This window comes from Pteropus vampyrus, unplaced genomic scaffold (assembly GCF_000151845.1).
Source record: "Pteropus vampyrus isolate Shadow unplaced genomic scaffold, Pvam_2.0 Scaffold74, whole genome shotgun sequence".
Classification (NCBI taxonomy): domain Eukaryota; kingdom Metazoa; phylum Chordata; class Mammalia; order Chiroptera; family Pteropodidae; genus Pteropus; species Pteropus vampyrus.
The window spans coordinates 1,624,339-1,647,566 of record NW_011888855.1 but is presented as its reverse complement, the minus strand read 5'-3'; the positions used below and the strand labels follow the sequence as shown (position 1 = coordinate 1,647,566).

The following is a 23,228-nucleotide window of genomic DNA, read 5'->3' as shown; positions in this document are numbered from 1 at the left end:
AATTTTCTACACCTGCAGCACCTGGTCTTCCTAGATGATCACCCATCCAAGTACTAACCAGGCGCAACCATGCTTAGCTTCTGAGATTAGATGGGATTGGGCTTGTTCAGGGTGGCATGAAACTTCTTGATAATCATACTTGAGATAACCACGTTTGATATTTTAGTGCATCATATGTCCTTTTAGACTTTCTCGGTTCTGTAGCCCAGTTTATTGTGCTGATGATAGGTGTATACCAACTAGTCCAGTGTTAATAACAGATACGCCGAAGAGAATGCTTGCTTTTTGTGCATGCTGTGGAAAGGCAGTACGTGATGCAGATAAAATACACTAATAAATTCTGTGTCTATTCGGTGGGAGACACTTTTCTAAGTTTTATATAGTTTGTTTTATTTGACACATAAAGACACATGGCTGTTAGAACTTTCTTGTGATATCTTTTGTTAATACCAAATGCTGCTTTTTGCTTTATCTTCTAGTTTGATTTATTAATATTGCCTCCTGCTTTATTTATTTCTTGGTTTACAATTATCTGGTATAATGTTAGCCATCCTTTAATATGAAATGACTTACAGAAATATTAAATGCACGGGTATGTGCATACCCACACAGGCAAAGAATTCTAAAAAACATAAAGAAGAAAATGCTCATCCTTAATCCCATCACTTCATGGATAGCTAGTGTTAAATTTTAGTGTATATACATGATATCACCTTATATGTAGGATATAAACCTAAAAGCAACAAACATGACAAACAGAGACTCATGGACATGGACAATAGACTAGTGCTTACCAGAGAGGAGGGGGAGGAGGGAGATAGATAGGGTAAAACGGGTCAAATATGTGGTGACAGAAAGAAATATAACTATGTGTGGCAAACATACAATGCAAAATATATATATGACTTACTATTGAATTGTAACAACAAAAGAAAGTCTGTTGAAGGAAACAAACCAATAAGTCAGTGGTGACAAGAAAGGGTTTATTCTAGGGGAAACCTGCACACTGCACATTCTGGGTTTCTCTCTTCTGAATGAATAAACCAAATTTTTACTGATTCTTTTGATAAAATCCCAATTTTTCCCAAAGTACTTTATCTGAATGAGCTCTGCTGTGAGCATAGAGGCAAAGCTGTAAATCACTTGACACCTGGCCACATTTCTTCAAGAATTTATTGTTGTTTCTGTCTTTGTCGTTGTTTTAACAAAGCACTGAACTGTCTTTCCTTAATCAAAACACTGTTAGATACTTTAAAAAAAAAAAAACAAAATTAAAATTAATTTGGTGGATTAGAAAAAAATTTTTTTAGTGTATATTCTTTCAGACTTTTATGTTCATTTATATGGCTATGCAGATTTATATATAATTTTCTTGTCACACAAATGAGATTATTCTGTATTTATAGTTTTTTTCACTTTAGTCTTAGTAATTCATCAAACATATAACATAATTTTAGTTTTAAAAAGTTCAAGCAGGCCTTTGAGCCACTCTTCTCTTGCTCAGGCCTGCTTTCATGTCTGGAAGTGTAATATTGCTTCTAATAAAGCTATTCTCTTCTGCTGTCAAAATAATAAAAATAAATAAATAAATAAAATGAAAGATTCAAGTAAAGCCAAAGATGAAGTGTGAAAAAATACCACTCATATCACTTCCCTACCACTGTTTTTTAGTCCTACACACATAGTGTAGCAATATTAACAATTTCTTTTGATTTTTTTCAGATATTTTTAATCCAGTCTAAATACATATATATGTATATTTTTCTGCAAATAAACCAGAGGTTATCAAACTTTTGGATATCAGTCTTAAGAATTATTGAGAGCCTCCAAAGGGCTTCTTTTTATATGGGTTATATCTATTGATATTTATTACCATATTGCAAATTAAAATTGATATTTTTTTAGTTTATTAAAAAAAACAAACTGTATGTTAACATAATTGAAAACAGCTGAATTTTTGTACATGCTTCTGCCTTTAATCTGTTGTGATACATAATTTTAGTTGAAGTATGTGAAGAAAATCTGGTTTCACCCACACACGAAGTTGAAAATGGGAGGAGTATTTCAGTAGCCTTTTCAGATAACTGTAGGTATTCTTTGATACTATGGTAGCTTCTTAAAGGTTAATTGCAACACGGAATTTAAAAACCACATCAGGGAACTTTTCATCCTCTTTTATGTTGAAGTCTGTTGGTCTCTCTTAAACTTTGATCTTTTACCAGTGCATGATTTCATAACGTCATGCATTGGTTATTTGGAAAATATTGGTTCACTGAATTAATCTTCCAAATGTTGATGCATTTTACTGTATAATGTGATTTGTTAATAGCACCACGAAACTTCTCAGAGAAGCCTTTAAAAGGTATTAGGAAACTGTCAAGCTTACAATGGCAAATACAAGTTTTCTACATTTCTGTAATTTTTGCTTGAAAGCTCTAATTTTATAATTGACGACAAATGCTGTCGGTTGTGGTTTTCAAATAACAGCTTTGTTGATACCAAACAATTCACCCATTTAAAATGTGAAATTTGATAGTTTTTAGTATATTCATAGAGTTGTATGCAGTCATCATCACAGTCAGTTTTAAAACATTACATAATTTTTTTAGAACATATTGAGAACATCACCCCAAAAAGAAACCCCTTAACCCTTTAGCTATTACCCTCCTGCTCCCATCCCTTCTACTCCCCTCTCCCCAGCCTGCCCCTAAGCAACTACTAAGCTTTCTGTCTGGATTTTCTTCTTCTGGACTATTGTATGAATGGAATCATATAGTATGTGGTCTTTTGTGACTGGCTTATTTCACTTAACATGTTTTCAAGGTTTATCCACGTCATAGCAGGTATCAGTACTTCATTGTGTGTGTGTGTGTGTGTGTGTGTGTTGTAGTAAAATATACATAACAAAGTTTACCATTTTAACCATTTTCAGTGTACAATTTAGTGGCATTAAGGACATTTACATTATTGTGCAACCATTACCATTATCTATCTTCAGAACTTTTCATCATCCCAAACTGAAAGTCTGTTTGAAAATCAAAAGTAATTAAACAATTACTTTCCATTACCCCATCTCTACAGCCTCTGGTAACCACAGTTCTACTTTCTATCTCTCTAAAATCTGACTTTTCCACTTAAGAGTGGAATCGGACAATATTTGTCCTTTCGTGTCTGCCTTATTTCACTTAACATACTGTTTTTAAGATTTATCAATCAGTTAATCAATAAAAGATTTATTCATATCCTAGTATGTTTCAGTACTTTATTCCTTTTTATTGTCAAATAGTTTTCCCTTGTATGAATATATCCGTGTCCTTTCATCAGTCGATAGATGTTTGGGTCGTTTCCACTTTTGGCTATTATCAGTAATGTTGCAGTAAACATCTGTGTATGAGTTTTTGTGTGGACCTGTGTTTTCATTTCTCTCGGGTATATATCTAGGAGTGTGATTTAGGGGTTCATCTTCATTCTTTTGCATGTGGATATCCAGTTGTCCCCGTACAATTTGTTGAAAGACTATTTCCTCATTGAATTGTACCTTAATACTCAAATACATGAACTAACTATAGGACTACTTGGAGTTAGCCACATTGCAAAGTGTAAAGCCAGCTGTAAAGCTTAGAGGGTACATGGGTCCTCCAAAAGACCACCCTCACTTTGAGAGCATCTGCAAGTTCAGGGAGTTTCCAAAAACCACTCTCAAGTTTGGTAATTCACTAGAATAGCTCACTGAAAGCTATTATCCTCACAGTTATGGTTTATTGCAGAGAAAGGATACAGATTAAAATCAACTAAAGGCAGAGATACATTGGGCAGCGTCTTGAGTTCCAGACACAAAGTTCTGTACTCCTCTCATGATATCAGGACACGTTACCCTCCTGGCGTAGATGTGTGACAAGATGCATGAAGTCTTGCCAACCAGTAAAACCCACCTCAGCTTCAGTGTCCAGAGTTTTCATTGAGGCTTTGTTGCATAGGCATTATTGATTTGATTGGTTGCCTGAGATTGAACTCAGTCTTCAGGTTGACTGATAATGCATTACCCAAAGTCCCCACCCTCCATCACGGGGTTTGGTTTTTCTGCTATGGCCAGCCCCACCCTAAGATTTGGTAACAAAGACACTCCTATCAGGTATGATATATCTAACAGAAGTCAAAGGCAAAGACCAGACTTCTCTCAGGTTAAGACCAAATTTTTGTTACACTGGGACAGATATTCATGTTCAGGGGCAAAATGGAGACAGGAGTGAGATTTTTTTTACTGAGTATCATCTGACTACTGGGAATTGTATCAGGATCTTTATGTATGGTCCTCTCATTAAATTTTCAAATCAACCCTGAGCAATATCATTCTTTCACTTTGCACATGGAGAAACTGAGGCTCATAAGCCAAGCAACTCCTCTGAGTGGTGGAGCTAGGATTCAGACCTGAGTTTCTCAACCCCAAAGCCAAGCCCTCCATCGCACAGCCCCCATCAGGACTGCTCCACCGCACAGCCCTAGGGGCACTATCTACATTGTATACTCTCCTTAGGCTTGTACACGTGCCATCTGAACAAAAGCAGTGTGCTTGCTTAAATGGAGCTCCTCTGCTGTGTGAATTCTGGAGCTATCACCACACGTTGCCTCCCACCATAGCAAGTGAACCGTATTGCAGTGAAAGTACACTCCTCAGGTGACCTGTTTCAAAACACCAAGCAACAGTTGCCTCATCCCTTCTTCTGAGTTGATTTGAGCATCACAGAAACTCTTTCTACTCTGTTTTCCTTTTCAGGCTGCTGTACAGGACAGACTGAATGAGCAAGAGGGTGTACCAAGTGTTTTCAACCCGCCTCCATCCCGACCCCTGCAGGTTAATACAGCCGACAACAGGATCTACAGCTATGTTGTCTCAAGACCACAGCCAAGGGCAAGTTACTAATTTCATAGCTGGAATTTCCCCTTTTTTATAAGTCCATTCACTTGGTTTTGTTGACCTCTGTATAATGAGAGCAAAAGAAATATTCAGAATGTAAACCTGTTAGCTAGACTTGGCTCCTTGGTGGATTTTTTGGGTTGATCATTTTTCCTTGATTCCTTAATAAATTGATACAGTAAGTATCTTTTTTTCTTTTCATTTCTTTGCCAGTTATTTGAAAAATTTTATGTACTGTACACACTAGTTTTATTTGCATATCTAAAAGTGTTTGCTACATGTTTAATAGATCTTCCACTTTTAAGTTAGAATGTTTACTGAGTTCTTTTTTCTTCATTTTACTTAATTTTAAGTTAATTCTAGGGAAGTACTTAGAGCCTTAGCCATATCTTTGAAATTAGTCTTGAAGGACTAAAGACAAGGAGGTAGTTCACTTAAATTTCAGCAAGCCTTTAGGAATGCTCCAGTGTACCTGGTAGTTTGCTTTTGGGGATCCAGAGATGAATCAAGAGCTGATCCACCCCCTTCACATTGCTGACTGCCTGATTAAAGACGTCACATGTGTGTACTGATAATGAGCTCTGGAAAACTTGTTGGAGTTTCTCTTAGAGTTACACTCACCTCTTATACTTGTGTTTAGAACTCCAAGAAAGCACTCCCTTTAACTTTGCAGGAGTTAGAATTTCCTTCATCATGATACCTTTTTATGGGTTACTTGACATTGTTTTAAAAATGGAGTTTGTAAGTTGTCATTTTTGGATATTTTGAAGTAGAAGAGCAGATTCCTAGAGCTATTGTATGGCTCAGGGAGTAGTCCTGTTAATGCCCAGCGTGTCCTCAGTTTGTTTTAGGCTTGATGCTGTTTGGGACCCTAATGAGGCTTCAGAGCTTCCTGGCTATGGACATAGGAAGGGTCTTGGGTTTACACAATATGGTGTCAAAGAAATGCTTGTGAACTGTAGAGCCAGATATATATGCTAGTTAATAACAATAACAGCAGTAATCAACATTGTTAAAATAATAAGTAACATCATTGCTAAGATTAGCAGCAATATAGGGATTTACAATTAGGTTAATATGATTGTCAGTTATATACAGATGTCCAAGGTAGTAATAGTGGTTATCTTTCTTGCTATTTCTATATACCATATTTTAATGTGTAAATCTGAAAAAAAGAAAGAATGAATATTTATGATTTGGGAAGGAAAACTTGCAAATGAATTTGATAACTAACGTAAGTAGCCACAGAAAAAGTGTTGAAGCAGATTTAATACAAAAATTATGTGATAACAGGAAAATATTAGAGTATTAGATTAAATGAGATCAAAGGCAGTTAGTCTTTTTGAAGGATGAGGTGGCCAGGAAGAGGGAACTGTATTGCAAAAAGATCACATGAAAGGACAAAGCAGAGTAAAAATCTGAACCAGCCATTTTGTAAGGTATTAGAGATTGAGCGAATGGTATCTAACTTTGTTTTTGGAATTTCAGGGGCTGCTTGGATGGGGTTATTACTTGATAATGCTTCCATTCCGGTTTACCTATTACACAATACTTGATATATTTAGGTACGTACCTTTGTATTTGTGTTAGTAGCAAGAGGGTAGATAGACTTTGGAGCTGAAACGTAGACTAGAATAAAGTTTATGCACTATCAATTTTGACTTGCCAGTTTGTCATTAGATTGAATGAATACTCTTTTCTAAACAATCTTTTAATATAGTATGAAAATATTTTAAATTATACAACATAATAAAGATGTCACGAAATGGAATTGTTTTCAAGTAGTCTTGCCTCTCATTTTCAAGAATCAATTTACCTGCATATGTTGTTATCCTGCTTTCTCCCACCATCTTTGTCACCTCTACATTCCCTAGTTAATCTTCACACCCTTCCCTTTCTAACCTCCATTATCTGTGAGCTTCACACTCCTTGTAACTTTTATCCTAAACCATCTATAACTTCATCTGACTACTTATAATCCCAACAAATTATTTTACTTTGAGATTACTTTTCTCTAGATATCTCCTCCAAGTTTCACCTCTCTAGACACTCCAATACAATTTTCTGTCTGTACTACCAATAGATGCTGACACTGGATCCCTTCCATATGTGTACCCCTTGCTTCACACCTTAACGTTTCTTCTTGCTTCCTTCATGTACCTTTTAAAGAGCTCAGCTCTGGAAGCTACAGAGGGGCCAGGACTAGAAAATGTCCAAGGGGGCCCAAGTTGCTGGCATATCAGGCTTGGGCTGTCTGGTCTAGAGTTCAGTAGTAGATGAACCCACGCTTAGGCTTTATGGGGAACTGAAACGTCTGTGGGCATCCAGGCAAAGAGATGGAGCTAGGAATGTGTGGTCTGGGTCTTGTATATAGGGCATCATGTACCTCCCGCCTAATATGGGATGGCCTTTGCCTTGCCCTAGGGAGCAGAGACCAGAGGTGAGGACCCAGCAGCTGCAGAAGTGTAAGGATCAGACAGTACCTATACCTTGGCCACTTGGCGTTTTATGAGACTACCTGCTTAATGGCTTCCTTGCTCTAGCAAAGTTCTTAGGGGTCACCAGTTAACCAGTTAGTACTCTTCCCACCCCTATTTTACTTAAGAATGGGCATGTAAAAACCTTAAAAATCATAGTGAAGACTGAGTTGACATCTCTATTTTTTTAAAAAGCTGATTGTCGTAAATTATGTAGGCCATGAAAATGTATCATAATGAGAAATAAAAAAGTTAAAGCCTTTATCCATTCATTTATCAAGGTGAAACTTAGAGTAATAAAATAATCAAAAATAATTTCAGAGAAAGCTATGAAAACATCAATCTTCTAAAGGATTTCTAACCACTCCCTCACATACATAGCTTCTTACATTTGTTTCTAATTTGCTCTGGAATGTTTGTGTTAATCACTTTGATTTGATTATTCTGGAGAAATTCCAGGTGAAATTGTTTACACACGGAATTTGAGGGGATAAGGAATTGGCTCAAGATTTGGTAAGAAAAGTCATAGTTTAGTCACCTTTTCTGTACTGAAAATTCCTCAAGTTATATGAATATTATTTTCCTTGGGAAAAAAATGTGCATGGCATGTGTTATTAATTTTAATACAACTGTATCATCCAAACAATTGTTTAATATTATGTAGCACATTGATTTATCAAGCCTCTGCCCCTTTACCTTCTGTGGAAACTGAAAGGATAAATAGATGGTACTATACAAATATGATAAGATGGACTCTTTGGAAACAGATGTGTGGTAACCTTTTAATGGCTGCCAGGTCTCCAAATCTGCCAGTGTACTCTAGATCAGTTTTATAATTTCCTCCATGGATGACATCAACCATAAATCACCAAGCAGAATTTACTTGCCGCTTTGAAAGGCAAGTAAGTCATGACTGCCAAGTTCAGATTTCAAGTTCCTGTCCGTAATTTGAATAGCTTGGGAATATGCACTAAAACAGAAAGGAGAGGGAGAGGCAAATAGGACAGCCAAGAAGAAACCAAGCTCTGTTCCAGACCAGCGCTGTCCAGTAGAACTTTTTGTGATGATGCACATGATCTATAAGTGCACCATCCAGTGTGGAAGCCATTACCCACATGTGGCTGTTGGGTAGTTAATGTGACTAGAGCGACTGGGGAACTGAAATTTTTATTGCGTTTTATTTAATTATTTTAAATTTAGATAGCCATGTAACTAGTGGCTCCTATGTTAGACAGTGCCATTCTAGAGAGTCTAGGGACACAGCTTGACCCGTGGTCTTTTTGGATATTGTATCTTCCTTTCCCAGTTCCTCTAACCCTAAATTTTTCTGCAAAAAGCACTCAGGATTTGTTTAGGCCACTGTTGGAATTACAGTCCTAGTAGTTTGAATTCTTGAACAGGCAGTGGAAAAACACTTGGTGCTTTGCAGCTTTTTAGCTAGACTGTACTCTTAGGTTTGATGGCCCACTCCCAGACCATTCACCTCCTTTTGCTGCCATGCCTCTGGCTGTGGTACAGGAATCTTTACAAACTGGTCCACTCTGTATACACGACAGTAAGTCGATTCATATGATATTTATTCCTTCTTCCCCAGGTTTGCTCTTCGTTTTATACGGCCTGACCCTCGCAGCCGGGTCACTGACCCTGTTGGGGACATTGTTTCATTTATGCACTCTTTCGAAGAGAAATATGGGAGGGCACACCCTGTCTTCTACCAGGGAACGTACAGCCAGGTCAGTGCCACAAACTGTACAGACGCCAGTATATTGACATGATTCTATCTGCAAAGGGAAGGATAGCCCAGAACTGATCGTGTCATTGTTTCACTCAGAACCTTTAAATAGCTTCACTGTTTACAGGGGGGGGAGAAATCAAGAAAATAAATCAGATGTTTTAGCTGAGTCCTCCTTGATCTAATCCCAGCCTCTTTTTGAGGTCTTTCTTGTGTAACTTGTTTCCCCAGTACCTGAGGTTCCAGCTAAACCGTTTCCTGAACAAACTGTACTTTCCCATCTCTGTGCCTTTGCTTTTACCTTTCCCTCCACCTGCAATGCCATACTCACATTTTGGCTAATTGGAATCTTACCCATCCTTTAACCAGTTCATGTCACTCCCTTCTTATGTCCTTTCCCAATTATTGTGCCCTACCCTGACCCGCCTTGCAATTTAAAATAGTAATCTTTTCTTTTGTGCTTTCATAACTTTGTTTTTAAGTTTATAGCAATTTCACATTCTTCTTTATGTTTTAGTTAGTTGTGTCTGTGCCTTCTCTCCATCCCAGGCTGTTAGATCCTTGAAGGTAAAGCCTAAAGTCTCCTTCAATCCCTCACAGAGTTGAATTAAGGGTATAGACTATAGACTCAAGACAGCAGATCTCATTCAACTCAAACCACGCAGACTTTTGACTTGCTACCTCAGGGGGTGAAAATTAAGAGGTCTGTGGGTATTAGGCATATCTTTGCTAGAGAAAAATATGGAAATAACACTGTGAATATAGGCCAAAGGGTGATTCTATTCTCTAGCTTCCAGGATTCCTAAATCTATCTGGAGAAAAAGAAACATGCTTACTCTTGCTTCCTACTTTGATTCTCTCTTACATCTGCTTTTTCTCATACTCTCCCTCATTGGCTGCTCTTACTCAACTCAACAAGCATTAAGCACATACTATATGCCAGGCACTGTACTCAGTGCTAGAGATACTGAATGAGAGAGGCACTTCTCATGGACACTTTGCTGTGATCTTGAGAGAAGACCACCATTGGTCATTCAGGAAATCATAATTGAATTGTAATCTCAGGATTATGCAAATGGAAAAGCATACACAGGAATCTGAGGCACTAGCCTGGTTGTTGAAGATCTTTTAAACCCCATACTCTAGAATGCCTTTGGGTCCCATAGTCCCTCATCCCTGCTTGGTATATGGCCTGGGATCATCTTCACAGTATTTTTTATTTACAAAGATGTTATAGCTGTAAAGTGGCAAAATCCTCACCTTTTTCACATGGTCAGACTCTCCCGTTTTTATCTTCCTTCATACCATAGGAACACCTGACTTCTGTGATTTGTTGGGGACTTTTGTCAGCCTGTCTACTCTCATGTGCTTGATACAATTTAAATCCTTACAACACTAAAACCTTTTTATTAAAGCTTGTTAGCATAGACTTTGTATAGGGATAAAAATGTCAGGGGTATGAAGGTAGGAGCCCAGCACTCTGGTTTCTTGCTCACCTTTTTCTTCATTTCTCCTTTTGTTCCTGTATATATAGCTTTATCCGTTAGGACCCTTAGCCTAATTAAAAGCTCAGGGCACAGTCATCATAATAATTAGCGATCTTCTGTTTCCCACAGGCACTGAACGATGCCAAGCGGGAGCTTCGTTTTCTTTTGGTTTATCTTCATGGAGATGATCACCAGGACTCTGACGAATTCTGTCGGTAAGTGGATTGATTGTTTTCTTTCTCTTTTCTGACCTTATCTGCTGAGACTTCGCAGTGAGCAAGTCCTTCTCGTGTCATTTTCATCTCTCCACAGCAACACCCTCTGTGCCCCTGAAGTTATTTCTCTAATAAACACTAGGATGCTCTTCTGGGCATGCTCCACAAACAGACCTGAGGGCTACAGGGGTAAGTTGTGTTTCATTTACCTCATTGTGATAGTTGGGATGTCTTTGGAATGATCTGGGAAGGCTTGTCATTTATGGTATGATGATTCTGTGCTAGATACTATGCTAAGTTGCTATTTATACATTATCTCATTTAATCCTGTCAGCACTCCTGAGAGATGGGAGTTGTATTACCTCCACTCTATAGTGTAGGAAACAGGTTCAGAGAGTCTAAGCCCAGTCCAGGATCACACAGTTAGCAAGTTTTGGAGCAAGCTCAGGTCTGTCAGACTCTAGCTTGTTCTTTTTAATTTTTTAATTACGGTTGACATTCAATATTATATTCCTTTTAGGTATACAGCATAGTGGTTACACATATATATTACTTATGAAGTGATACTACAATAAGTCTAATACCCATCTGGCACTATACATATTTATTAAAATATAATTGACTATATTCCCTATGCTGTACTTTACATCCTTGTGACTATTTTGTAACTGCCAGTTTGTACTTCTTAAATTCTTTCACCTTCTTCCACCCAGTCCCCCAATCTAGCCCATTCTTTATAGTTAGCCAGAGCCTATTTTATTCTTAAAAACACCCAGTCCTGGCCAGCAGCTTGCCTTTAATCTTAATGGACTTCTTAATTCTTACTAAAGAGTTTATTTTCGTCACCAGTAATTTTAATAGAGTTTCTTGTACAATGAGTTAGTTGTTTGAGGACCTTGCTTGCTGGTACAGATTCAGAAAGTTCAGATCTTTGCTAAAAATAACTGAATTAGAGGTAAGTATTTTTAAGACAACAGTATAAGATATAAAGGCAACCAGTGAAGAATAATGTAGTTACTTTGTAGCTACCTCTATTCAGAAACTTTTGAGTGTATATAAGCATACCAGGCCCATGCTACATCCTGAGAACCAGAGATGCAGCAGATGTTTTGCCTGCATCTTGCAATGAGTCTTTATTCCTAGTTCATTTTTAAACATCTGATAAGTTCCCGCAGCACGCATTGTGCCATTCTAGTATGGCTTTGAAACAGAAAAGCTTGCTCCTTTTTGTGGGGAAGAAAAAGACATGGTGAAAGAAAGGGGTTTGATAAGGGGAAGAGAAGACAGAAGATAGTGGAGGTCATCACCAGTAGCATAAGTCTGAGACTTGCAGCCTTGTTCCCTTTAAGCTGGACCCCTTCCACAGGGAAAAATTATGCTAAGCAGTAGACAGATTCTTTATAGATTCTTTCCTGCCCATCAAATAGGCATTGTCCTTGAACTCTGCAGCCTTCCCTAGCATCATCATGACAACCACACCCCCATCAGAAAAGCCTGTCCTACTCTATCAAATTACCTGGGAATAAGGACACAAATATATAACAAAAAGAAAAAAAAATTAAGAAACTAAGAGGAAAAAGTTAAGACAGAGAATAAATGACACCTCCCTTCTTTCCCAGCTGGGATTATAGCAGTTCTCTATTACTTATTGTGGAAAATCTTAAGAGTTGATCTGTTTTATCCCAAAGTCTTGCCTTTGATCTGTTGGGTTTTCTTTCCGTCAGTCTCACAGGCTTTACGAGAGAACACATATCCATTCCTGGCCATGATTATGCTGAAGGACCGGAGGATGACTGTGGTGGGACGGCTTGAAGGCCTCATCCAACCTGATGACCTCATTAATCAACTGACATTTATTATGGATGCAAACCAGACTTACCTGGTGTCAGAACGCCTAGAAAGGTACAGGGGATCTAGAGAGACCAGCTATAGGTTTGGGTGGCTGACTTGGGGCCCCACAGTCATGACTTCTCTCTCTTGGGCAACTTTAAAAGTCATGTCTGTTAGTGTTAAAACATTTATGTACTTTGAAATAAATAATTCTCTATTAGGTCATCTGTTCTTAGAGATGTCAGTCAAAAGAAAGGGCTCTGCGCTCAAGAATATATATCATGTCATTTAGAATATTTGAGCCATGATATAAAGAGCTTAAAAGTAACAAATGAGGAATGGATAAAACTCTTTTCCCTATTACATAAGTAATCTACATTGATTGTAGAAAATTTGGAAAACAAGTACAAAGATGAGATTTAAAATCACCCATAATCCTACCACCACTTTTAACATTCTGGTATGTATTTTTTTTAATTATATAGACACATAATTCTATATGCATACACAATTTTTTGGAGAGAAAATAGGAAATGTGCCAAAATGTTGGTGTTTTCTCTTTGGTTAGTAAAACTCTGAATAAAGTATTTCTGCATTTTTAGATTTTCTAAAATGTGCATATATGGTTTATTGGTTTTATGAAAGCAACATATGCAAAAATGTAACCCAAAGGGGTATGCACCTGTAAAATATGATCTAATGATCATTTATAACAGTAATACTGTGCTACTTTTTGTGTTAGATTTGAGGAAAAAAGATAGTTTAATTTGGAAAGTTAAAAAAGGAAGGAAAAGCTTACCATTTCTTTTTTGCCAAATTATACCGGGTTAAAGAGATGGCTTGTTCAGATTCTGCCATGCTCTGTTTTGGATTACTTTATGGTAGGGTAAAATAGTCATCTGCCAAGATTTCAATCTTTTTACCCCCCAAAATTTCCATTTAAGAAAACACAAGAGTTCTGGTCAAGATGGTGGGGAAGATAAACACTGTGCTCACCTCCTGTGATCACATCAAAATTACAACCAAATTATAGAACAGTCAATCTGGAGAACATCTGAAGACCACCTGAACAGAGGTCACATAACTAAGGATATTGTTGAGACTAGAAAAAAAATGAAGTGAAAGCTCTTCTTTAGATCTCATGGGTGATGGGAAGGAAAAAGATAGTGATTAAAACTTGACATTTAAAGCAGATAGACCCCAACACAACTCATCACTAGCTGTATGTTACCATAAGTGTAAAAAATTAAATTTATGCTTTATTTTCACCAAAACCAAATGGAAAGAAAAAAAGAAAGCCTAGAGCTTTGTGAAATTGCTCTTCTCCTTCTGTACTTTTGACCTGCCTGCAGGGAAGAACGAAACCAGACCCAGGTGCTGAGGCAGCAGCAGGATGAGGCGTACCTGGCCTCTCTCAGGGCTGACCAGGAGAAAGAAAGGAAGAAGCGGGAGGAGCGAGAGCGGAAGCGGCGGAAGGAGGAGGAGGTGAAACAGCAAAAGTTGGCGGAGGAGCGGCGGCGACGGGTAACAAACCTGTCTATTCCCATGGCTCCCAGACTGGCCTTTTCTTAAGTGTAAAACGAAAAAACTGTAAGATGATGAGATTGTGGGGGGGTTAAATTCTCCTTGCCATTTTTATATTTACTACATTTTCATAAAAATATTTTTAAATTTAAAAAATATTTTTAATTAAAAAAATACAACAGTGAGTAAAAGGCGAAATAGCTCTGCTCAGTGAAAAGTAAATAGAGGTAATAAGTGGTTCACAATGCTATTATTAACAGCAGTAATTTTTAAATATTTGTTCTTAGTCCCAGTGTTAGCTCATTTGGTGTTTCATTCATGACCTTGTTTCGTTATGTGTTCCCTCTTGATTATAGCCAGTGTCTTTTAGTCATCCCCTTTATTTCAAAGAGCTAAATGCCTGAACATAGTCAATAAATAATACATGTGATGCAATAGTACTTTGAATTAGGTTGTTTCGGACTCTTCCCAAGAAGTTTTTGTGATATTAATTATTAATTTGTCTTCTGACTGCACAATAGCCCTACGTGATGATTGTATTTCCTCTTTCCCTATTGGAGCCGTAACCTCACCTTTGCTTTATGTCTGTACAGAATTTACAGGAGGAGAAGGAAAGGAAGTTGGAGTGCCTGCCCCCTGAGCCTTCCCCTGATGACCCTGAAAGTGTCAAGATCATTTTCAAATTACCTAATGATTCTCGAGTAGAGAGACGATTCCACTTTTCACAGTCTTTAACAGTAAGGACCACCTGAGTCGTGTGATGTGTATATAGAGTCTGACCTGTAGACTTGGAGGCTTTTAAGGAGTCTCTAGAGTCTCATTGGTGTATCTGCTGCTTTGATGAACTGGAGAGGAAGGGGAGCATGGAGAGAAGAGTGCAGAGAACTATCATAGATGCCTTCAGTTATGGCTACCAACTCAGCAGTAGTAAAGTTTTCTTTCATCACATTTGAGCTCTGCTAAGAAAGAAATGGTTCCTTGCCAAGAAGTCCCACAAGACTTGTCTGTTTGAAAAGGGAGGCTCTGCCATGCTGCTTGGTTTGCATTGGTTTCAGAATCTCAGCGGAACTTCTTGCTCTGTAGAGAAAGATCTGTCTCCGCCGACCTAGGAGTTGCAGAGTTACCCCTCAGAATAGAAGTGTGCGTGCACTTCGCATGCAGTCGTCACTTTCCCTTTCTACCCACTTAGGCCCTTTCTACCCACTTTGTGGGGCTGCCATGTATATCTGGCACGCACAAGTGGTAAATAGTGTTTGTCATTCCATAATGAAGTACTTAAAAGTAGAGATTCTTATTAAAGTCTCACAGAACGAGAATTAAATTCTCATTCTTCCCAGGTGATTAGATGTATTTCCTTGGTCACTTGTCTTCATCTCTAAGCCTCGGTTACTTCATCTGTAAAACAGGTGTAATAGACACTCTGATAGGGTAGTGGTTTTTAGGATTAAGTTCATATATACAGTGTTGAAATTGTGCCTGGCTCATTGTAAGCACTCAAATGCTAACTTATTTTTGGTATTTATAACCGAAAAGAAGTTTCTGTTTATATCGAAAGTTGGTTTTTCAAATTTACAACTACAGGGGATTCTGCTGTTTCCCTGATCACTGGAAATAGGAGTAAATTGCGTAATGGAAATGAGGATGCACTACAGTCAAGTGAGGCTGGGTAGCACATTTATTACCCCTCTTTGTTTAACTGGAGAACAGTGGTCACGTTACAGAATCTTGCAGGGCCTACATAGCCCATCTGTAAAATGGAACTGTAATAACTTCAAACCGAAGATATGTAAGGCACTGTGTTTGGTACTCTAGAGATTATACGAATGACAGATGTGGTTCTGGATTTCATGCAGCTTTTACAGGCCAGAAGGGAATGTAAGACTCAGAGAGCTAAAGCAGAGTGAAAAGCTGTGAGGCATCCTCTTGAGTGAGAAGCAAATAGCTTCCTCATTTTGTTTGTTTATCTCATCTATGCATTTGTTTATATTGGGGAAAGGTACTTACATCTCTAGCCTTGGATTCTTTAATTAGGATAAAATGAGCTTCACACAGCATCTACTGTGCAGTTGGCAGTTCCTAAGTGATGTCCTTTCCCCTGGCATGTGTCCTAACTACTGGTTTGCATATGGATTTTAGCTTACAGCCACGTTCACTGATTGCACTGTAGTATGCCTGAGCTTTATGGAGCTTCTACTCCCCAAAGTCTTGTTATACGTATGAAAAACCTAACCAGAATTTACTCTTGTGAGAGTTTTTGAGGAAAATCTGTTAAAATTGTGGAACAGAATAGGTTTGTGGCCAAAGCCTACTTAATCTCTGAAGGCTTTTAAATAGGTTCTCAGAAAAAGTTATTTAAAAAACGAAACGTAAACGTCAGACTGTGAGAGACTTGATCGTAAATGGGGATGAGGCTCAAAGATGGGAAAGAAGGGTAAAGGAGAAGTATAGAGGCAGTGCTAGCCTTTTTAATTTGACACTCATAGAGTTAATAACATACGACTGAATAATTTCTAGTTTTTTAGTGCTCTTACAGATTCTTGTGTTGTCTTCCAGTGAGCTCTGCCCTTCATAATCTCAAGGACGAATGAATATTTGGTGAAATAGTTTGCACATAGTGCTCAGCTCTTGATAGCGCTAAAATACTAAGATAAAGGGTAAACTAGACAAATCTCCCAGGCCCCGTGAGTGGGCAGAAAAATGGCAGCTGATTTTCTCTTAAACGAAGCATATAAGAGAGAATCTAAATTATATTTAGCCTAGAACTCATTTTTCTATCCATTGCGAATCAAAATGGACCTTCTCTGTGATGCCATCTGTCCCTTAATGATGTTAGCCATTGTCGGTGGTAACCAAAAATACCAGTTTTGTACCACTGTTGAGTACAGTAGTTCCCCCTTATCTGCAGTTTTGGTTACCTGTCATCCACATAATGTGGTCTGAAAATATTAAATGGAAAAGGCCAGAGGTAAACACTTTGTAAGTTTTAAATTTCACACCATTCTGAGTAACATGATGAAATTTTGGTCCATCCCACTTGGGATATGAATCATCCCTTTGTCCAGCATGTCCACGCTGTGCACTCCCCGCCCCACTCTCGGTTGTCAGGTAGGTTATCAGAGAGAGAGACCACATTCACATAACTTTTATTAAGTATATTGTTACAGTTCCATCTTATTATTGTTGTTAATTTCTTACTGTGCTTAATTTTAAGTTAAACTATCATAGATATGTATATATAGGAAAATAATATATATATAGCGTTTAGTATTATCCACAATTTGAAGCATCCACTGGGGGTCTTGAAGCATACCCCCTACAGAAAACGAGACTGCTGTATTCTCAAGCAATGATTGAAAGGCAACAAAGTATTGTTTCACCCTTGCTTAAAATCCATGTTGGATTCATACCAGGAATACTTGGTGCAAGTCTGATTGATGCATCTCAAGAGAAGAGAAGGAGAGTGAATGGAAATTACAGAGTCAGAGAAAGGAACTGAAAATGATTGATATTGATAGACTAAAATGTGAGAAGTTTAAAATCATGTATGAATTAGATGGGACCGTGGGTTTACTCCTTAAATTCTGGAGTTGTAGCCCCTTAAATACTCTAAAGAGGTAAGTGTAAGACAAGTGAAGGAAGGACTGCTTCACACAGAGAGCAATAACTTATGAGAAGTGGAACAAAAAGAACATAGAAATTCTCTCAGAAGGTAAGGGTTACATGAATGCCGTGTTCCTCATCTTTGAGATTGAGCTGAAGGAGTTTGGCGTTGCCTTCACAGTGCATCTCTTAGTCAGAAATAGAGTGCTAGGGAAAGAGGGCCGTGGGGCAGATCCCGTGTGCCTTTCTTAACATGCAGCATTTAGAGGCAGGAAGATAAAGGTGGCCTGTTTCATAGGTAGCTCACATTTTAAGTTTTAGGCCTGTGAGTTTTCCTGATGTTGCCTTACTTCTGGTTAGGAATTTGTACCTTGTCAGAGCTGTAGCAGAGTGAGGAGGGTGTTCCCTCAGAGGAGCGGTCCATGTGGAAGGTGTCATATCTCCATCAAGTTAAGGAGAGGTTCCCATGGCATAGCCCAATGCAAAGAAGTCACAGCCCGAGTGGCCCAGGTGGGTTGGAATGCTGAAGCCAGACCGAGTGCAGAGGGTGATGAATTGGTCTTTGATATATGTATATGGCGATCTGGCATATAGATGTAGGTGTGTGGTATGTACCTATCTTCTCCAGCTTCCTCCAGGAGACTGCTTGGCAGCGGCGGCACCTCAGTAGCAGTGAACATACCTAGCACCTAGATTGTGGCTTTTCATAATGCCATTGTCCATTGGGAAAAACCAGGGCTCCTTGGAGAAATGGTAGCTTCCAGGGCTGAGGTGGGGAAAACACAGGAGCATCCTGGAGCATCTTGTGCCAGAAAGCAAGTAATTATTCAAAAAACAATGGAGACATGTCAGAAAGACACAGACACCAGCTCGAAAGGGCTCCTTCTGACTCCATCTGGAACAATTTGAACATTATATAAATAATGATTGTAATATTACAACCTGTTGAATAAAGTAGGAAATCATGACTCTATAATAATATAAGTAAATTGAAGTTTGAGAAACAGAATGTCTCCATAGTTTCAAAATACTTCCCCACAAAATACTCATTAGTTACAAAGGGGAAAAGAGCAACTATGGAGGAGAGGCCTGGCAGGCACCACCTTAAACAAGTGATCAAAGTGAGTATTATAGGTAATGGGATCCATTGAAAATGCCCTCACCTGAATAGGATGCATTGAGCGCAGTGCACCTTCGTTTTTGTAATATTCCTACCGAAGAGGCGTAACCGGAATCTAATCCTGACAAACAATTGAAAGACAGTCTACAAAATAACTGCCCAGACTTGTCCTTTGACAAGTCTTAAGACTTGTGAAAGTCAAGGAAAGACTGAGGATATGCTCCAGTCTAAAAGAGCAGACTTAGGAGATATGACAACTAAATGTAACACAATTCTATACTGGATTTTTTTTTGCTATAAAGGGCAACTGATGGAAATTAATAGGGCTTAAATAATTATTATGGTAATATATCAATTAAATTTCCTGATTTTGAGGGCAGTATTATGGTTATGGAGATTGTTCTGTTCATAAGACATACATAAGTATTCTGGGATGATGGGACATCAGACTGGCAGCTCACTCTCAGCTGGTTCAGAGGAAATCATATCCAACTTCCAACTTTTCTTCTCAATAAACATTTTTTAGCTTTATATCAGGTTGTCAAAGAAGAAACATGAATCAGTTCAGAGTAGGACTAGCAAAGGACTGTGTCATAAATCTCTTTAAAGAGCTGCCTTACGAATTTACTCTGTGAAAGACCTCGTAGTAGAATTCCAATGTAGTATAATTACTTCATGTCTCAGTCATCCTGGGGAGATCTGGGAGATACTTGATTTGAGTGAGAGAGAGAGAGAGAGAGAAGTGTGTGTGTGTTTTCTCACTGCCCTTCTTTTTCTGTGTGACCTCTGCAGGTAATCCACGACTTCTTATTCTCCTTAAAAGAAAGCCCTGAAAAGTTTCAGATTGAAGCTAATTTTCCCCGGCGCGTGCTGCCCTGCATCCCTTCAGAGGAGTGGCCCAACCCCCCCACGCTGCAGGAGGCCGGACTCAGCCACACAGAAGTTCTCTTTGTTCAGGACCTAACAGACGAATGACACTTTTCTTCCTCTCCCCTCCCACCCCAATCCCTAAGAGAAATGGAAAAAAAAAAACAAAAAAAAGAGAGAAATTCATATTATTATTATTATAATACAATATTTTTTTTAAAAAAACTGCTGCATCCTAAGGAAGGATCAGAAACCATGCTGCCTGCAAGAGTCACCACCACCTGTGCACACGAGGTTAGCAGTGGACGTCCCAGCCGGCAAGCCCACCTTTTCCCTACTGCCTCTGCACCACATACCTTCCAGCGAGAGGAGACTCTTCACCTCCAACCCAGCCGTTGTCCCAGCTGGGGAGGGGACATTCCCACTAGTTCTCATTCATTCTCGCTTTTATGGAAAATAAAAGTGAAAAATCTCCATCAACCAGCTACTGCAGCATCTCCTAAGGACTTGCTTCTCCTGCCTCCGGAGAAGAGGGAAGAGAAGGCACAGCTCAGATGTTCCTTGAACTTCCCACAATTTATGAATAACTTCAATTTTTTCTGTTGCTTTGTATTGACCAAAGGAATGAGGCTGACATAGGTGTATTTTCTTTTTCTTTACTTGATAAAGAGCCAATTCTTAAACCCATGAATTCATGCCCTGTGCTCTTTAGCCCACAAGAGTACAATAAAAGTGCCCCGGGCTGGTTTGTGCTTATTTCTGCCATTGCCCCTCTCAAGTTCCCAGAGAGGTCATTCTTTTCGGTCCAATTCTTACTGTCCTTTCTTGCCACCTATGTACCCCACTTGGAGCAGTGGGAGATCTGGGATGGCAGCCCCTGCAAAGGCTGTGATGTGCAGACACACCCATACATGCGCCGTGAGCTCCATGTGCTCTCTGTACACATGACTGCAGCTTTTCCTTGGCAACTGTACCAGGTGGTTATTGCGGGGTCTGAACCAAAGGATAGCAGCTCTTCATTCCTCTTCTGACACATGCATGCTGTTCCTGCCCAGCCCTGGGCTTTCCTGAATTGCCAAGCTTGGTGCCTTTCCAGAGGACTAGCAGGGCCTGTGGTGGAACCAGCAAAACCTTGTGAGAGTGTTCTGCCTCTCTTGGTGGGCACGTGGTGGTAGTGGTGGTCTAAAGATAGAAAAGTAGAGGCCTTGAGGGGAGCAAGATCACTCTCAGCCTGTGTAAACTGTTAGAAGGCCGATTTCAGTTTCTGATGTAGCTACCTGCTGGAGGCAGTTTTTATCTTCTTCCTCTATTGCTATGTTGAAGTAATAGGGTTTTTTAACCTCTGGATGTCTCATCTGTGGTTGAGTTTATAGAAATGGGTAAATGGGTCAGGCCACGTCTTAACAGATGCCAGCTTGAGCTGACAAGCATTCCAAAGTGTTCCATAGCTAGACTGGTGCAGACTCGTCAGAACACTGCAACTTCCTGAAGTTACTAGTTCTTAGCATGCTGTGAGGCCAGAGGTTCCTGTCAAGATAAAGCAAAACTTGCTGGATTTGCGGTCTCCAAAGGCTTCCTCTCTTGCTTAACTAAAACTCAAGGACGTCTTAGGCAGCAGTGACCTGGCTGCCGTTCTCTGCAGTGCAAGGAGCCTCATGGGTGTCACCTCTGGAGCCAGAGAATTTCCCAGTGTGGTCTTGGCACGGGTGTCTAGAGCACCATCTCTAGAAATTTCATTCTGCTTCTGGCTACCTGTTATTCTTACACTTTGTTTCCTGCTGTCCCAAGGCCAGATGAGTGTGAAATCGCTTTCTATTGTCATAAAATGTATCTGGAGTGAATACCAGGATAAACTATGTTCTCCACTCAACCTTGTGTGAAGTCTGCTTCCTGCTGACAACTATGCAAAGAGAAGTTTTTCCACTTAACTCACAGCCTCCCTCCCCCAGTGAATTCGCAGCTGTTTCCCTGGCAGTACCACGGGGAATTCAGGACCTTCGCTAGGTTGGGGTGTACTGTGGACCTTGCCCACACCTCTTTGGGAAGTTGTCTACTTTTTTCTTTTATTCCATCTGCATCTTATTCTACAATGTGCACTTTATGCCTCTTGCCTTTTGATAACTTGTTTAGTGAAAGAGGTCAGATGCCAGAATATTTAAAAGTTTCTGTTTTTGTCGGTACAACTCTTGGGACAGCCTACACATTTACTTTAGGTTTCCAGAGGCTTCTCCTGAAGCACATATTCCTTACTAGCCTGTATTGAAATAGCCCTGCTTTACCCAGACCCCATTTCTGTCTCCTTGCTGACCCTAGAGCTGCTGCCTAGGTGCCATCTCCTTTCCTTCCGGAAAGATGCACATTTTGTCAATGCCAGTACAATCTGTATGTTACTCCCAGGGACCTCTGGGAACTTGATGGGACCTGCGAGGGAGAAAATATTGAGCTGGTGATCTGCAAGCATTTGCTCTTGTTTCCAAGTCACTCCTGGGTGATTTCAACTGTTGTTTCCAAATGGCAAGTCATCAACTAAAGAAAAACACTTGTGTCAAATTTTGTTCTGCACTCCCCAGACTGAAGTTGCAGATTCAGCTGCATGACCGTGGGAAATGACCAAGCGAAGACACCATTGGAGTCAGTTGAATTTCTGCAGCCTCAGTGGGGCCCTTCTAGTCTTTTCTTCCACTTCTGCAGAATTTCCTGCAGCAAATAATTCTTTCTCCTTGCCTCCATTACGATGTTTGGATAAGAGATGGCCAGGGGAGAATATCTCTTGAAACTGAAAAGAACCTAGAATCTTCAGCTGAGCAGTTATTATGAAAATTGCTAATGGTGCCAAGACCAAGGAAAGAATTCCAGAAGATGACTGTGGGAAGGAGCGATAGCCCCCAGAATGCAAAATCAGGGGGGTATCTGGTGCTTGAAGGAGAATTCCCACTTCACAACCAGTTTTTCAGGACTTGTGAGGAACGTGGCAACAGGAAGTCCATCCACAAAGGATGCAGTGCCCCAACTTGGACTGCACCTGAATAGTTACGTGTAATTTACTGAAGAAATCTAGTGTACTTTAAATTTTTTTCATAAAAGTTTACATTGTATTGTAGGTTAACATTAAATGTTTTATAACAAAAAATTTCATAACAAGTTGTGGGTCTTTCTGTCTAGGAGAGAGGTGGTAGATATTCTACGTGTGAAGGAAAGGTTGGAAAACATTGGGGCGGGAAGAGGGCGTTGCATTGCCAAGAAGCAAGAGAAAATCAAAGAGAAGTTACATCTTCTGTAATGCGTTCCCATGGAAAACAGCAGCTTAGGTGGCATGGTGTGGGAGAAAGCACATGGACTGGGATCCAATTGGGGCTTGCATGTCAGCTTTTTGACCTCAGAAAAGTTCTTCAGCTTTCCCAAGTATAAGTGTCCCCAACTGTAAATGAAAGTCACACCATCTGCCTCAGGTTAGGTTTGTA

The 23,228-nt window shown here is 39.4% G+C and overlaps 1 protein-coding gene across 1 annotated transcript in view; it reads left to right on the top strand.

Annotated features, from left to right (window-relative positions):
- The window catches only part of FAF2 (Fas associated factor family member 2), a 63,759-nt gene extending 40,862 nt beyond the window's left edge, over positions 1–22,897 (top strand). Inside the window, exons 3-11 of the mRNA XM_011362244.2 lie at positions 4,775–4,909; positions 6,404–6,480; positions 8,987–9,125; positions 10,741–10,826; positions 10,924–11,015; positions 12,551–12,728; positions 14,009–14,180; positions 14,774–14,917; positions 19,693–22,897. Coding sequence (XP_011360546.1) covers positions 4,775–4,909; positions 6,404–6,480; positions 8,987–9,125; positions 10,741–10,826; positions 10,924–11,015; positions 12,551–12,728; positions 14,009–14,180; positions 14,774–14,917; positions 19,693–19,875 — 1,206 coding nt within the window. The 3' untranslated portion in view covers positions 19,876–22,897. The remainder of the gene's footprint in view (positions 1–4,774; positions 4,910–6,403; positions 6,481–8,986; positions 9,126–10,740; positions 10,827–10,923; positions 11,016–12,550; positions 12,729–14,008; positions 14,181–14,773; positions 14,918–19,692) is intronic.
- The last annotated feature ends 331 nt before the right edge of the window (positions 22,898–23,228 follow it).